This window comes from Pantherophis guttatus, chromosome 4, assembly GCF_059756535.1.
Source record: "Pantherophis guttatus breed Tessera chromosome 4, ASM5975653v1, whole genome shotgun sequence".
In the NCBI taxonomy this organism is placed as follows: Eukaryota; Metazoa; Chordata; class Lepidosauria; order Squamata; family Colubridae; genus Pantherophis; species Pantherophis guttatus.
The window spans coordinates 151,190,435-151,206,739 of record NC_142066.1 but is presented as its reverse complement, the minus strand read 5'-3'; the positions used below and the strand labels follow the sequence as shown (position 1 = coordinate 151,206,739).

The 16,305-nt window shown below is 41.9% G+C and overlaps 1 protein-coding gene across 6 annotated transcripts in view; it reads right to left on the bottom strand.

The window, feature by feature from the left end:
• The window catches only part of PRKAG2 (protein kinase AMP-activated non-catalytic subunit gamma 2), a 238,371-nt gene that overhangs the window by 110,814 nt on the left and 111,252 nt on the right, over window positions 1-16,305 (bottom strand). The window contains exon 1 of one of the 6 annotated variants that reach the window (XM_034401752.3): window positions 10,626-11,238. The exons of the other annotated variants lie outside the window; for them this stretch is intronic. Coding sequence (XP_034257643.1) covers window positions 10,626-10,719 — 94 coding nt within the window. The 5' untranslated portion in view covers window positions 10,720-11,238. Of the gene's footprint in view, window positions 1-10,625; window positions 11,239-16,305 lie in introns of those variants that run through there. 6 annotated transcript variants of the gene reach the window in all.

Genomic DNA, 16,305 nt, shown 5'->3' with positions numbered 1-16,305 from the left:
CTAAAGTTATGCCAAGTTTGTTCACGTAGAATGTCATTCTAGGACTCAATGATTACAGAATTAACTACTGGAAAGGAGAAAACAGCTTAGATCAGCCCACCCACCCCCAACCTTTGGGGCACCAGAATCAGTTCCGTGGAGAGAGGTTTTTCCGCAGACCGGAGGGGACCTGGTTTCACATGCTGCCTGCATCCCACGGATGGGGCTTCATTTGTTTGCACGGCCCAGTTTCTAGCATGCCACAACCCAGTGCCGGTCCACAGATGGGGTTGGGGACCCCTGGTTTAGATCATTCCATTGACAATATACCCGCCCTTCTGCAGCAGGCAGATATACAGGTAGTTCTCAATTTACAACAATCAATGAGACCAGTGGTGGGTTCTAACCGGCTTTACTACCGGTTCTCTTGGTGCACCCGCTTCGTGCGCAAAACTTGCACTCCGCGCAAGCGCGTTAGGAATCTGCCCACCTAACAGCTTGGCTAAAAAAGAAGAAATAAAAGGTAGGAATAACGCAGGGGCGGGAGGGTGGGCCCAGCTCCCGGACAAAGAGAACCGGTTTGGTGATGTTATATTGTCACCGCTACCGGCTTGGCCGAACCGGGAAGAACCCACCACTGAATGAGACCAACATTTCTGTTGTTAGACCAGTTAAGTGAGTTTTGCCCCATTTTACAACCTTTCTTGCCACAGTTGTTAAGTGGATCACTGCAGTTGATAAGTTAATTACATGGTTGTTAAGTGAATCTGGATTTCCCCATTGACTTTGCTTGTCAGAGGTTTGCAAAAGTGTTGCGTATGGGCTTGACGATGTAGGGTTACCTTGGCAACTTTTAAAATCGTGTTGACTTCAATTCACAGAATTTCCCAGCCAGTCTTGCTTAGGTTGTAAACAGTTATTTAATAGTTTGAGTAGATCTGCAAATATAACCTGAGTACTGGTTTTCAGCAGGCATCCTGCTGATATGTACTGAGCTTGTTTATACAGAATTATTTCCTGAGTTCAGACCTGTTGCTCCATGTTTTCTGAAATGTGATAACTCAAGGGCCAAAGTGATGGGATGGTAATGAAAGAAGAATAGAGAGCAGAGAGTTGGACTAGAAAACAAGGTCCCTTCCAATTCTGTTATTCTGACTTGAAAACCAGATCTTTGAGTCTTTTTCTTGTCCCTGAAAGCCCTTGATGTATCTGCAAACAAAATTTGGCCCCCGAATGTCCTGACAACACAGAAGCTTTTCTGTGAATCTTCTTAAAGGTTGGAAAGCAAATTGGAAAAACACTGTGGATCAATAAAGCAAATATTTTCCTAACTAATTGTTCCACCTTCTACAGAAATCCATACTGGCTGTGATAACTGTTGTAAAAAATGTATTGTTAATGGTTTATCCTATCTTTTTCTCCAGGAAGGTCAAAGACTGGACACAATTCTTGTTCCATTCTCTGCAACAATCCATAGACAACAGTTAAGTTGGGAAACAGCAAACCCAACATTCTTTCTTAACCACAGTCTAATCAAAGGCCTGGGTTTGGATGACAAGCTATGTTAAAGCATTGTCATGGTCTAGGGCAGTAATGGCGAGCGGGAGCGTGCATGCGTGCGGAGAGCACCAAGTTCCAAAAAGAGAGCACTTCGTCAAGGCCGCAACCAGGAAAAGGAGCAGCCCGCGGGGGGGGGGGCATACGCACACTGGATAGGATGCTTCTGGGTTCCAGTTACTGCTGTGCATGCGCTGATCAGCTGGCTGGCGTGCATGCTCACACCAGAAAACGGAAGACCAGCTCTTCCGGTTTCCGCCACTGCCACACTCGCAAAGGCCAGCTGATCATAATGTGAACATGCACGCCAGAAACCCGGAAGAGGAACAGGCGACGCTGCGTGTGCCAGGCGACATGGCTCCGTGTGCCACTTCGGACACGCGTGCCATAGGTTCGCCATCATGGGTCTAGGGGGTCAAAGTAGCACAATTGTGGAATATTGAGAGCCATTTTGATCTAGTGGTTAAGGAGACATAAGGCTATAAACCAGGAGATTATGAATTCTAGTCCAGCCTTAGGTTGAATGCCTTTGGGCCAATTATTCTCCCTCAGCCTAACCCACTTCACAAAGTTGCTGTTGTGGAGAAAACAGAAGGAGGAAGCTATGTTGGATATGTTCGCAGTCCTGAGTTATTTGTAAAAATAATAAACGGATATAAATAAATAATATTTTAGGCTTCAATGCCTAAAATCTGCAGCTTCAAGGATGGACTTGTACATTTGGTAGAAAACTGCCAACCAGCCCTACAAATAGGACTAATACGTTTTCTCTCTGGATTTTTTCACATATTTCGTTATAATCTCTGCAGGAATGTCTTCAAGCTATGGTAAGAGAGATGGTGACTATGATGGGGTGTGGCACATAAAAACAGGTAGAGTTTTGATCTATCACCCTACTGTGGCCACTAACTTGACCATTTGGATCACATGCAGGAGATACCTCTGCATCCATGGTTTCATTTGGTCCTGCTAATTGATAAAAGAGGACTCTAAAATTGGGAACTTCATGCTCTGCTTCCCATTGCTAGAAGCCCAGCAAGCTTCAAGTTTGAAGATGATTTCTGGAGGAAACAAGAAGCAGGAATTTGGATAATTGAAATTAATCCAATATCTGATGTTCCAAATCATAGATGCACAAAGATAACTTTTTAAACTTGTAGTAGAATGCGGTGGGTATAATAATACATTATTATTATTATCTTTTATTCATTAAACATGAAACTCAGTCAACTGAACATTTAAAAATGTGTCACAAATACGATTGACTGGTACTAATGGGTGATATGAGCTGCTGCCAGTGTCCCAGGTATCAACCAAGTATCTTCTTAAAATATATGATATTCCGTGTAGCGCAGTTTTTTGCAGTTCCGCTGGTGTTATTGCAGGAAGCTGCAATTTCTTGATGTGTTTTGTAAAATTCTTGGACATGGTACCAAGTGCCCCGATGACAATGGGTATCAACTGTTACATGTTTCATCCATAGCTGTGTAGTTTCAATGGTCAGGTGGCGATATTTCATGATTTTTTCCAGTTCTTTTTCTTCGACTCTGGCATCTCCTGGTACAGCAATATCAATAAACTGTACTCTTCAGTCCTTGAAAACCATCTTCACCTTCTCATTTTCGGTAACTTTTTCCACTTTGTGCTCCCATGACTTTTTGGACACAGGTAAGTCATATTTTTTACATAATGACCAGTGGATTAATTTAGCAACTCGATCGTGTCTAGCTTTGTAATCAGTTTGTGCAATTTTGCTGCATTCACATATTAAATGTGAAACAGTTTCAACTTTGTGTTGCATAGTCAGCAGTTTGATTGTCAATGGATTTTTGTATCTTCACTTTCATGGCATTAGTTTGTAGTGCTTGTTCTTGAGCAGTGAGCATTAACCTTCCGTTTCTTACTTGATGGTTCCTATCTTAAGACATGCCCATGTAAAGTTGTCATCACATTTTCCTTCAATGTTTTTCAAGTGTTGTCCATGCAAAGCTTTGGTTTTCCATCTATTTAATCTGTCATCCAGCTATTTTCCTTATATTCTGCCTTTGTTTCTGTTGTTTTTATAATGTTCTCCATCATCATCATCATCATCATCATCATCATCATCATCATCATCATCGGCACAATTAGCCAGTCCTCAACTTTGCTCCTATCCAGCCTTAATTGCAAAAGCTGCAGTCTAAATGACTTTTCCACCCCAGGAAAATACAGAGAAAAGCCATCCTGGAGCATCCAAGAAAAATACTCTCAGCCCAGACTCTTAAAAATTGAGCTCCAGCACATCCTTGGATTGGGGGTTGAATTAGCAGTTGGATGTCAGCACAAGAAGAGGTATCATTTTATAATCGCTGTCAGGCTGAACTGGAAGTCCTTCAGATGTTTTCACAGCTGCAGTGTACAAAGGCATCCTCCTCTCAGGGTTGATCTGATCAGATGAATGTGTTCTCACTCTTACATCCTTTGAAAGTGTCCTTCAACATATCTCTGAACAAATGGGGCCTCTTTAAAGTGCACATGTAATGTCATCCTGCTTGGAAACTTCTTTCCAAATTGTGTTCTCTAGGGTACAGAAGTGGCCCATGATTCTAGCTCCTGTTTTCATATCCACTAGGCAGAGATAATCACCCGTGGACTGCAAAACACCTGAATGAGTCCAGATGACAGCTAAGAGACAGGGAGCATTCCTCTTTGCTTCCATCAAATGGACATTTGGGGAGCTTGCACTTCACATAAGGTAAACCTATAGGTTTTACCTATAGGTAAACCATCAAGCCCATACTCAACCTTACTTTTTGCAAATCATTTGAATTTCCAAACAAAATGTAAAAAGAAGCTGCCATGTGGCAAACTAAAGCACCAGGGACCATCACTCTTGCTGCCAACGCCCACAGAGATCACTTGGGCTCCACAAGCAGTCTGAAAAATAAAAAGGGTGAGCTGCTGTGCTCCAGAGCCTATTTGCAAAGGGGTTCTTCTCTCCAGAAAAGCAGAAGATAACCTGGGGATTGACAGTGATTATCCTGATGTTAGAGCTGTTTGAATAAAAGGATGTTTTGTGACTGGCTATACACACTGACTATCTTTTAGTACTATAATGCAATATGTGGGTGACCTTGGGAGACAAAGGGAAAATATGTTGCCTAGGAAGCAATCAGGGAAGAGAGGCAGGAGCCCGCTGTAGCTTAACAATCAGAGGAAGAAACTCAGAAAGGATTGGTCCTAATGGATCAGGCGGTTAAAAATGGCAATGGGAAGTTTTTACCTTCAAACCTGCCTTACAATAAAGTAGATTTAGCTCATAAAGTTGTGTTTCCTATCTGGCTAACCTAGGTTGTCTAACATCAGTCTTGCAAGTCGGAAGGTACAAATTTCCCACTGCCCCTTTTAACCGTGAAATGTTGACAATGCCTGGTGTATAATTGAGGGACGCAGTCAAAAATAAAATAAAAATCAAGCTGTCAGCCACAGCCACAAACTGAAGCCCACCCATCTCTTTTTTACATGTACAGCTGTAGTTACTACCTCAATATTTTTGCCCACCTCTTTGCTTGTTCCTGCTTGAGGACCAATTGTAACAAAAGAATAAAATTACTTCTCTAAATTCTGCTAAAAATCCAATCCTGCTGGGAGGCCTCCTGATTGCTGGAAGGGAAGATTAACAAAACCTTCATTTCTACATCAAAGTTGCTTTTCCAAAAGGCAACGGGACTTCCTTGGTTTTTTTTCCCTTGAAAATGTTTTATTTCTTATTCAGGAAGCTTCTTGAACGAGAAGCAAAATGTTTTCAAGAGAAAAACACCCCAAGAAAATACAGTTGCCTCCTGGAAAAAAAAAAACCTCTTGGGACAATCATCACCTGGGTGATTGAGAATTTCAAAAGACCATCATTTCTACATCATCTTCCAACTGTATGTGGTGGCCCACCATGCTAGGAACCTAGATTAGGATAAAAAAGAGGACCCATTTACTTGAGGTGTGAACTAACATTGGGGGAAAAAGAAGGAGGAGAAGGAGAGGATCACTCCCAGAACCTTGAGATGGAGCTTGTGGAAGATGGAAGGTCAGCCAAGGAATCTGAAAGGCCTGGAGATCCAGTGGCAGATCTTCAACCTCCTGTCTTTTTTTTTTTTTGGCTTCCAGGCCTTATAGATGATTGCTCCATTTCAAGGTGTTCCTATAGGTATTCCCACGCACCCTGACTTTTTTTTTATTCTAGAAACTTCTGACTATCCCAAGGACCAAGGGAGGAGTTTTAGACTCAGTGGGCATGTTGACACAGCAAACAAAACTCTAAACCTTGATTTAACCAGGCACAGCTCCTGCCCACTTAGCAGTTCCAAAGCATGCAAATGCAAGTAGATAAATAAGTACCACTTCGGTGGGAAAATAACGGGGAGATGAAAGGAGCCCCCTGGGCAATGGTGATGTCACCAGCTAGTCCTTTCAACCTGGAAGTGCCTTGGTAGATATTTCCAACGTGAATGTGGTAGTAGAAATAGCAGTACAAGGCATATTGTGTTCACGTAATATCAGACAACCACACCTGAGTATGGGGAAGACATGCTAAAGCATTGTCTGGGTTTCTTATACAGGTAGACCTCAACTTATGATCACAATTGGGTTCAGACTTTCTGCACTTTGGTCACTCAGCTGCGGCCGCCATCTTGATTTTTGTTCCCTTTCCTGTTTCTCCCTACCTGCTTGATTTTGCACAATATCCCAGAGCAGGGATCTCCAACCTTGGCAACTTTAAGACTTGTGGACGTCAACTCCCAGAGTTCCTCAGCCAGCTTTGCTGGCTGGTAGTTGGAACTCTAGGAGCTGGAACTCTGGGAGTTGAAGTCCACAAGTCTTAAAGTTGCCAAGGTTGGAGACCCCTGGAGTCCCAGAGGACTCCAAGGGCAAAATACATGGGTCTATTATTTACAGTGTTTCCATACCTCTAGACTCAGAAGATTTCTGCTGGGGGTGGGATGAGGGCTAAGCAATGCTTTCGCCTTTTAGAGTCTCCTTCCTACTTCTCCTATTAATCAGCTCCAAATCTCCCTTATGTTATGACACTGAAATAATAATTTAATTAATGAACTGACGAGAAAGCGAACACCTACAGTTCCTTATAGAAAAACACTGTTAATTTACCATCCCCAAAGACTCTTAAGAGCTTAAATTAAGGCTTGACCATTTTTTTAATAAAATCGATGATGACATTGTGTATTTTTCATAAACGCAACGGAGGGGAGCAGCCTTTTTAAAGAGGACAAAAAATCACAGGTAAATATGATCCAGTCTAGTGCAATTATCAAAATCAGCTGAGAATGAAAGGAATGGATAGTTTCCCCCAAACCTGGAACCGCTCATGGGCATCTCATGGGTGAAAGATACGGGCTGCCCAGGCTGAGACATCTGGACGCAGCATGGAAGAAGGTCACTTGCGAGACATCTGGGTGCATCATGTTTGCAGCATCATGATTTGCTATGACTGCTACATCTAGGGCAAGTAGTCCTCAACTCACAACCATTCATTTTGTGACCATTCAAAATCACAACAGCACTGGGGGGGAAAAGGGACTTATGACTGGTTCTCACACTTATGAGCTTTGCAGCATCCCCATGTACATGTGTTCAAAATTTGGATGCTTGGCAACTGGCATGTACTGTATTTTTCGGCGTATAAGACGCACCTTTTTCCCCCTAAAAAGTGGGTGAAAATCAGGGTGCGTCTTACGCTCCAAATGTAGCCCCGTCCAGCTTCTCAAACAGAGATTTCAGAGGCTGAAAAAAGCATCAGAAAAGAAGCTTCAGAAAAGAAGCCCCCAAACAGAGCTTCAGAGGCTTTTTTTCTGACGTTCTTTCAGAGGCTTTCAGAGTTAGAAAAGAAAGTTTTTTCTGAAACAGAGTTTCAGAAGTTTCAGAAGCAGAAATAAAAGCGAAAAAAGCAAGGCACAGAGCTCACAACCAAGGAACCTGTTGCTAAAATTCACCTCTGGGAACAGCTGATTGGGGTTATTCCGGGAGGCCAATCCACCTTCCAATCAGCTTTTTTCTTATTTTCCTCCCCAAAAACTAAGGTGCGTCTTATACTCCGAAAAATATGGTATCTGTTCCGGTGTCCCAGAGTCATGTGATCAATTTTTGCCAACATCTGACAAGCAAAGTCAATGGGGAAGCCAGATTCGCTTTACCGCTGTGTTATTAACTTAATAAATGTAATGATTCACTTAACCACTGTGGCAAAAAAGTTCATAGAATCGGGCAAAACTCAATTACCGGTAACAATTGTCTTGCTTAGTAACAGAAATTTTGGACTGAACTGTGTCATAGGTCAAGGACTATCTGTATCACTACAAGCAGTCTTTAATTTATGACGAGTCATTTTGCAAATGTTCAAAGTTACAAGAGACCCTGAAAATGGGACCAACCTGGATTCACTGCCATGTCCTGGCACGTACCATGGCACTTACAGCCATTTTCAGTACCTCATGGTCACCTGAATCCAATTTACAACATTTTTGTGGAAAATAGGAATTTTATTTCTAGTTTCTGGCAAAAATTATCCAAAAGCAATGACCACAGCATTCTCTTAATGATTCACTTTGTGACTGCCGCAAAAAAGGCTCATGAATTCAGGAATGGCCATGTACCTGCTTTACAGCTCTCACAATTTACAATCAAAATCGTAGGCTCCATTATGGCTGTAAGTTGAGGACCTCCTGTAAATATATTGGCAATACGTCTGGAGGGCGCTAGGCTGAGGAAGATGATGATGTGAAGCATTTTGGAGGCTTCAGGATTACAAGTAGTCCTCAATTTACAACCACAATTGGGCCCAACATTTCTGTTGCCAAGCAAGGCAGTTGGTAAGTGAGTTGCACCTCTTTTTCCCATGGTTGTTAAGTGATTCAGTGCAGTTGCATTGTTCCATGTTCAATGCAGTTGTTAAATAAATCATGTGGCTTTCCCAATTGACTGTGCTTGTCAGAAGTTGGCTCGGAAAGTCACAAGTGGTGATCCCATTACCCTGGAATAGTGCATCACATGACCCCAGGGATTCTGCAATGGTCATAAGTTTGAAAATTGGTCATAAGTCACTTTTTCCAATGCCGTTGTAACTTTGAAAGGACATTACATGAATGATTGTAAGCTGAGGACTACCTGTACTGTATATTCTGGATTCCATCAGCTAGGAGACAAGAGGAACCAGAAGGTTACACCACTGTCTCTGAGAAAAAAATATCCCTTTTAGTTCTTCACTCAAAGCCTCACTTATTCCCTTCTCAGTTTCATCTCATTGCTACAGCTAGTTTGCATTAATAAAGCCCTCATAGAAAAGCATTCTTAATTCTGAAACGCTATCCTAACCAATTTCTCCTATCTAACTAGATGTGCATTTTTGCTGCAATAGATACACATATGTGCATTTTGGGGTAACCAAAGGCAGTGCTTTCATAAATACAAGCATTTTTCACGAATGAAGGCAAATATAGGGGTCCCAAGATCCTGGGTCTGGGTTTTTTGGATCCTGCAACATGCATTTTTGTACACATTTCCTGGCCTGCCATTTCTTTATTGGATAATAGCATTGCAGCTTTCCAAATTTGAAACATCACAATAAGCTGTCTTTTGAGTTTGCTTCTTAGTTGGGAGGTATGAATAGGTCACGTTTGTGCTGAAAATCTAAGGAAAATCATTTCTCCCATAGCAGCTGCTTCTTTTCTCATCTTCCTTTTGCGTCAAATCATGGTAGCCTTTGAATTATCTCAATTTTGCTGGAAAACCTACCTGCCTGCTCTCCCTCCCCACTTTGAAGTTAGAAACAACATTTCGCTATTCCTAATCCTCAGATACTACTATCATTCTCTCTTCTCAAAAACTATAGAAAGGAGACAAAACAGTCTCTCTCTGTGTGCTTCTTCATGTTGATACTAAACTTCTTGTTTTCTTTGCTTTCTCTTCAAAGCAGAACAGGATTCCAGGGAAACTAAGCAGAATAACTGACCAAAAGAGGAAGCTGAATAAATGAATCCTTCTTGACATCCTGGCATAGTCTAGTTGCATCCTAACCAAATAATGACCAGGTCAAACCCTGCTTAGCTGTTCAAGACCAACTTAGCTGTGCTGAGTTCCACACTAATATTAATACTAATATTCAGACATTTCAGCCAGACTCTGGCTGGCCACGATAACAGATCTATCATTCAACTGGAGTCATTTGTAATAGGCCCTATTAAAGTTCCATACATTAAACATTTGCAGCGAAGTTACACTATGAAATTTAAAATAAAGCAAAATGGAACTTAAAACTTTTGCTGTTCAAAAAAAAAAGATCTAAAGTATTAAAATCTGAGTTGTCAACTTCTACAACATTGTTTCTTCCAAGTGTGATCAGTGGAGCCCTGGAATCCCACACAACCTCCTTAGGGAATCATAGAAACAAAATTATTTGCCAGTTTTTGAAAATATTTGCAAAAATTTAAAACAATGTCACTCTTTTGATTACTATTTTTATTTGTTAAAAAACAGGGGTTTTTTCATGAAAAATTTTAAGCTAATATCTAATGAGTTAAATATTATTATTTTACCCTATTCAGTAAATAAATATTCTAAATGCTGCATACGTTTTAATTTTTAATATGGTAAATATAGAAGACTATAACCCATACAAAGCATCATAAATTTAGGATCCTCCATAAATTTTAAAAATAGGAAAAGTTTTGATAGCAAAAACATCTTAAGAAACATTGATCTAGATGGACACCAGATGGTAGTGATGAGTTAGAGTTTTCCGTACCCCTTTCTTGTCCTCTACTAGTCCTCAAGATGTCTGTAATGTGGATCCAACAGCCCTTCCTAAGAATCCCCATTTAGCTGCCTCTTGCACGTTCCTTCTTCAAATCAAGAAGACATTAAACCAGTGTTTCTCAACCTTGGAAATTTGAAGATGTGTGGACCAACTCCCAGAATTCCTCAACCAGCAAGCTGACAGGGGAATTCTGGGAGTTGAAGTTCACACATCCTCAAGCTGCCAAGGTTGAGAAACTCTGCACTAGATGCTTCCCACTCCTGCCCGAAAACTGGCAAAGTTTGCCTACCTAAAAGGCCATGAGGTTCCGATTTGCGCCTCTCCGAACTCCTGCCTTGATCCTTTCGTTTCTTACTCCCCCGCAGGCTGCCAAACCGCTTCATGGGCTCAGTCACTAGTAGTTGTCAATCATAACCTTGGTTCCAAGCAAAAAAATCCAGCCCACAGGTGGAGCAGAAGGTAGGGAGAAAGGCACCCGTTGAAGATGTCAAAACGCAGCAGTGGGAAAAATTCTGTCTAGGATGAAGGGGATGAAGCCAATTCTTCTCCAGTTCCCTCAATTTAACCCCGCAGAATTTAAAAGCAGAAAGCTTTAGCAAGAGTTTCGTCTTGAATGGGACCTTTCCGATGCCAGTTCCAAGCAACTCCACCAGCATCTATGGATGCCCTGAACAGCTGCACAAACCCAGCTAGCTCACAACAGCCGTGCTTAAAATCCCTGCTAACTCTGAAAGGAGAAGACGCAGCAGCTCTGGAGGTAGAAGAAATGCCCAAGCAGACCGGCTTCAGGGAAAATAGGTTATGACCAGAAGATCTGCGGCTTGCCTCTTTTTATTTAAAAGCCTGCCTGGTGCACGAGATTGCTGGAAGGGAACGACCATGTGCAGTTCAGCGTGATGTCCCTTTAAAAAAGTCTGTAAAAGGAAACCACGCTTTTAGAGCAGACAATCCTTGGCACCCACTGGCTGGAGCACATTCCCATTATGACATCATGCAACTATTTTGATTCATGTCTCTGAGCTCTCAAGTGGAGCTGCTCTGGATAAACCGAAGACCTGCCAAGCCCCTCTGCAGCTGAGTGACAAGCTGGTTAATGGGGAACAAGATGCTGTAATTTCACCTGGGACAATTAAGGAAGAGAAAGGAGGAAGGAGGAAGGAGGAGGAGGAGGGAGGAGGAGGAAGAGGAAGAGGAGGAAGGGGGAGAGAAGAAGAAGAGGAGGAGGAGGAGGAGGAGGAAGAGGAGGAGAAGAAGAAGGGCTATGCTGATGTCTCTTTCTCTTTCCTCTCTCTGTGTTGCAAACATTGTGCTGGATAATGTGTGTGTTTGACCAACATGCACAAAAATGATGTCCTTTTTCATGGAAGGATAGGAAATCCTGGCATATCCATTTTTTGTAACTGCTAACAGGGACTCCTAAGACCCTCCCTGAGACAGATAGATAGATGATAGATAGATGATAGATAGATAGATAGATAGATAGATAGATAGATAGATAGATAGAGACAGAGAGAGACAGAGAAGCTTCTATTCAACTGTTGAGCATGGTTATTTTTTCACTAACAAACATTATTCCCACTTTCCCTTCCCTTTCTGCTCTGCTTCCAACACAATCCCATCTCAAAGCAGTTCATGTAAATGGACATTGTTCCTGTTTGCTAATAGGTTTTATTAAAGCAAATACAAAAATAAACATGTACGCCCTAACCAATTATCTGCATTGAAATACTTTTTCGGAGAAACATCTCAGATCTTACACATTCTCCAAAATAGAAGAAATCTACTCAGTGGCTGGATATGTCCATGATGCTAATTTTTCAATTGTCCACAAGTCACTAGGCTCACACAAGTCCACCAAACTCAAACCAGGAAAAAAAGTTGAAGGTTTTAAGTGAGGGCGAAACGTGGTCCCTCTCTTGATGACTGAGCCAGTAGATAAAATGCAGAAGTAAATAAAACATTACATATCTGCCATTCTTAGGGTTATAAAAGTCTTACTGCATTCAGGTTGGAGTGACCCAGGCAGGATAAAACTCAGATCATCTGATTCTCTTCATCTCAGATCATCTGATTCAACCTCATATTGAATTTTACTTTACTAAACTTGTAGGGGCAAGAGGTAGAGAGAGCTAATTGTCTGGGAGCAGAATGACTGCACAAAGTAGTTACAGCCACGCAGTAATTATAGGGTGAGTTGTTCCCACTAAAATCAATGGGATTTTATAAAAGGATTGCGTCCAAGATGAGTAAATAGCGAGCAACAGTCAAAATAATTGACAGTGAAGCCAGCTGTCTTTAGACATTTAAATATAGGGTTTGCTAATCCATTAAACATTTTGATAATCTGGGTAGAATGAGCTAGCCAGATAATCTTCCATGGACACCATCATTATACAGTTGAGTCAAAAGGGGCCACTAGATTTAATTGCATCTCATGAAAATCAAGAACTCTTTGATATATTTCTGTTCTTTACTGTCTAAAGAGACAGTTAACTTCTTGCTGAGTCTTGAGGATCAGCATAACAAATATAAAATGGATAGTGGAAAAGCGGCAGCAAGAAAGGATAGGAAATTATGACATGTCCATCAGAGGTGGGTTTCAGCAGGTTCTGACCAGTTCTGGAGAACTGGTAGCGGAAATTTTGAGTAGTTCGGAGAACCAGTAGTAAAAATTCTGACTGGCCCCGACCCCATCTATTCTCTGCCTCCCAAGTCCCAGCTGATTAGGAGGAAATGGGGATTTTGCAGTATCCTTCCCCTGCCACACCCACCAAGCCACACCATGCCCACCAAGCCACGCCCCAGAACCGGTAGTAAAAAATTTGAAACCCACCATTGATGTCCATCCTTACATTGCTAATTGCTAAATTGAGCATGGTCAGTTTTTCACTTACATTTTTTTCACTTATTTCTATGCCTTTTCCAGCCCAATCACATTTCAAAGTAGTTCATATAAATGGACTTTGTCTTTATTTGCCTCTTGCTAGGATAACATTACTTTAAAGAAGGAGAAGGAAGAAAAGAGAAAGAGAAGGTAGAAAAGGAGAAAGAAGAGGAGAGAAGAGGAGAAAGAGAGAGAGAGAGAGAGAGAGAAAGAAAGAAAGAAAGAAAGAAAGAAAGAAAGAAAGAAAGAAAGAAAGAAAGAAAGGGGGGAGGAGAAAAAGAATGAAAAAAGGAAGACGAGGAGGAAGAGATAGAAAAGGAAGAGGAAAAGTTGAAGATAGACAAGAAGGATTTCTATGAGGAATTGATCGGAAAAGCCAATGAAGGCAGCTAAATTCCCTTAGCTAGCAAAGTCAGAAGGAAAGTAATGGAGGCAGGAACATCTATGGGATGGGTGGATGATTTTGGACAAAACTACCATATGTGATCAAAATCCTTCTTTTTTTCCCCAGGATAGGCAGGGCTTCAATCATATGTTTGCAGCCACTATGTTTACTTTTCATATACAGTACACACACAAATGCCCCTTCCCAGCAGTGAAATGTTCACACAAGGTTCGAGTGAACTGGTAGTGATAAAAGCTACCGGCTTGGGTGAACCGGTAGTAAAAAAGCTACCGGTTGGTCCGAACCGGTATTTCCGCCGATCAGCTGTGCTGCGCGATTTAAAATTGCTAGAAAGCAGGAAATCCTGCTTTCTAGTGAATCTAAATTGCGCGGCACAGCTGTTTCCCCCCCCCACCTTCCAAAGCCTCCTTTTCCACGTGAAGCACGTTTGGTGCGTACTGCGCATAGCATGCATTTGGCATGCACTGCGCATGCGTGCGCAGAGTACATTTGGTGCGCACTGTACATGCACAGGCAGCAAACTGGTGGCAAACTGGGGAAGATTTCACCACTGCCCCCTCCCCATATCCTAGATCTGTGATAGCAAACCTATGGCACGCATGCCACAGGTGGCACGCAGAGCCCTCTCTGCGGGCACGTGGGCCGTCGCCCCAGCTCAGCTCTGCCATGCATGTGCGCACGCCTCCCACCAGCCAGTTGGTTTTTGGGTCTGTGCTGCACATGCGCAGGGCGCATGTGAGAGATGAGTGCAAATGCTCGGGGTGGGGCGCACATGCAGAAGTCCAGTGCGCATGAGCGCAGGGCGCACATGGGGCTGTCACATACATTGCATTATGGGTATGCGGGCACACGCACAAGCTTTCACTCATGCACGCATGCAATTTCGGCACTCGGTGCTGAAAAGGTTAGCCATCACTGCCCTAGATGGAAAGTTCACTGGTACAAAGTTATCTGACTAGCAAATACCAACTCTTGTTTGGAGAGTTCATATTTCACACTTAGCCATCAGACATTAGTTGCTGGGGTTTTTACATTTGGATGTTTTTAGTTTTATTTATTGTTATATGTCTTTTATTCTGTGAGCCGCCCCGAATCCTACAGGAGAAGGGTGGCATAGAAATCAAATAAATAAATAAATAAATAAATAAATAAATAAACAAATAAATAAATAAATAAATAAATAAATAAATAAATAAATAAATAAATAAATAAATAAATAAATAAATAAATAAATAAATAAATAAATAATAAACTTGATTTGGTCTGTTTCTTCAGATTTGGTTTGTCATGTGAATTTTGCCATGGGTTTGGGGACCATGGTTTCAGATTATAAGAAGTGATAATACTACTTTATATTGCACTAACAAGGCCATACTTGGAATATTGTGTCCAGTTCTGGTCACCAAGATACAAAAAATATATAATTGAGGCCCTAGAAAAAGTGCAGAGAAGAGCAACAAAGATGATAAGACGTCTGGAAGCTAAACTGTGTGATGAATGGTTGAGGGAGCTAGGTACTGTTATGTCTACCTTAACAAAAGGATTAGGGGTGATATGATAGCCATTTTCCAGTACTCGAGGGCTGTCACAGAGATAAGGGGGTTGACTTATTCTCCAAGGCACCTGAGGGAGGACAAGAAGCAATGGGTGAGGATTATTAAAGAAAGATTCAACCTAGAATTGAGGAAAAATTTCCTGACAATGAGGACAATGTGTGGAACAGTTTACCTGGAGTTGTGAGTCTTCCATCACTGGAGGTTTTCAAGAAAAAAAATCTCACAACCATTTATCCACGATGATATAAGAACTCCTGCCTTGATCAAGAGGTTGGACTAGAAGTCCCTTACAGCCCTGTTATTCTATGATTTAATAACCATACTTAGCAGCAATTACAAATATTGGCTTTAATAACTGGTTCATATGTCAGCATTATTCATGTTTTGCTCTAACCTGATTGAGCTGAACAAGACTCTTCGGTCTGATTTACATGTCAAATGCTAAACCATAAACCATGTTTCTGGAAATCCCCCTACCTCGGTTGAAGCATCCCCACAACCAGATGCAATCTCATGACGGCTCAGCAAACCAGGCCAAAGAGGCTGATTTCTAAGTCAACGCACTTTGCATTTGGATTACAGCTGATAAATCCTGAACTCTGTGGAATTAGCAAAGGCGTGGTGGCCATCTCTATTCCCGCCTCTCCGAGATCCAGTAATTACAGGGAAGTGCAGAGCAGGTTGGCTGGCTGTAGAACAAAGAAAGAGGAAGCCAAATGCTATTAACGCAAAGTGCTTGAGAAATTTGGAACTATCGTATTTTATGGCCGTGAGAAAGGTCCAGTGAAGGTCACCGATGCCCAGATGCTGAGGGATATTCATGACTTGTTCCTCCTAACAGGATTATCCAGTGGCTGGGTCATTCCTATTTCTCATTCCAGTGTGCCTGCAAACCGCCATTCTATAGAAGGCTGCACCAGGGGGCCAGAGTGTTTGGCAGGAAGCTCAGAAAAATATTTTGGCAGATAAAAAGTGCTGCACTTGCACTCAAGTTCTCAAGGGCAGTGAAGGCCCAAGCAATTAGGAAGGCAAAGGAGAAAGAATCAGGATCCTTAAGCTGATCTGCTCAACCTTAGGCTGATCCACCAGCTTGTTCTATAGCAGCTGTTCAAAAATACCTTTT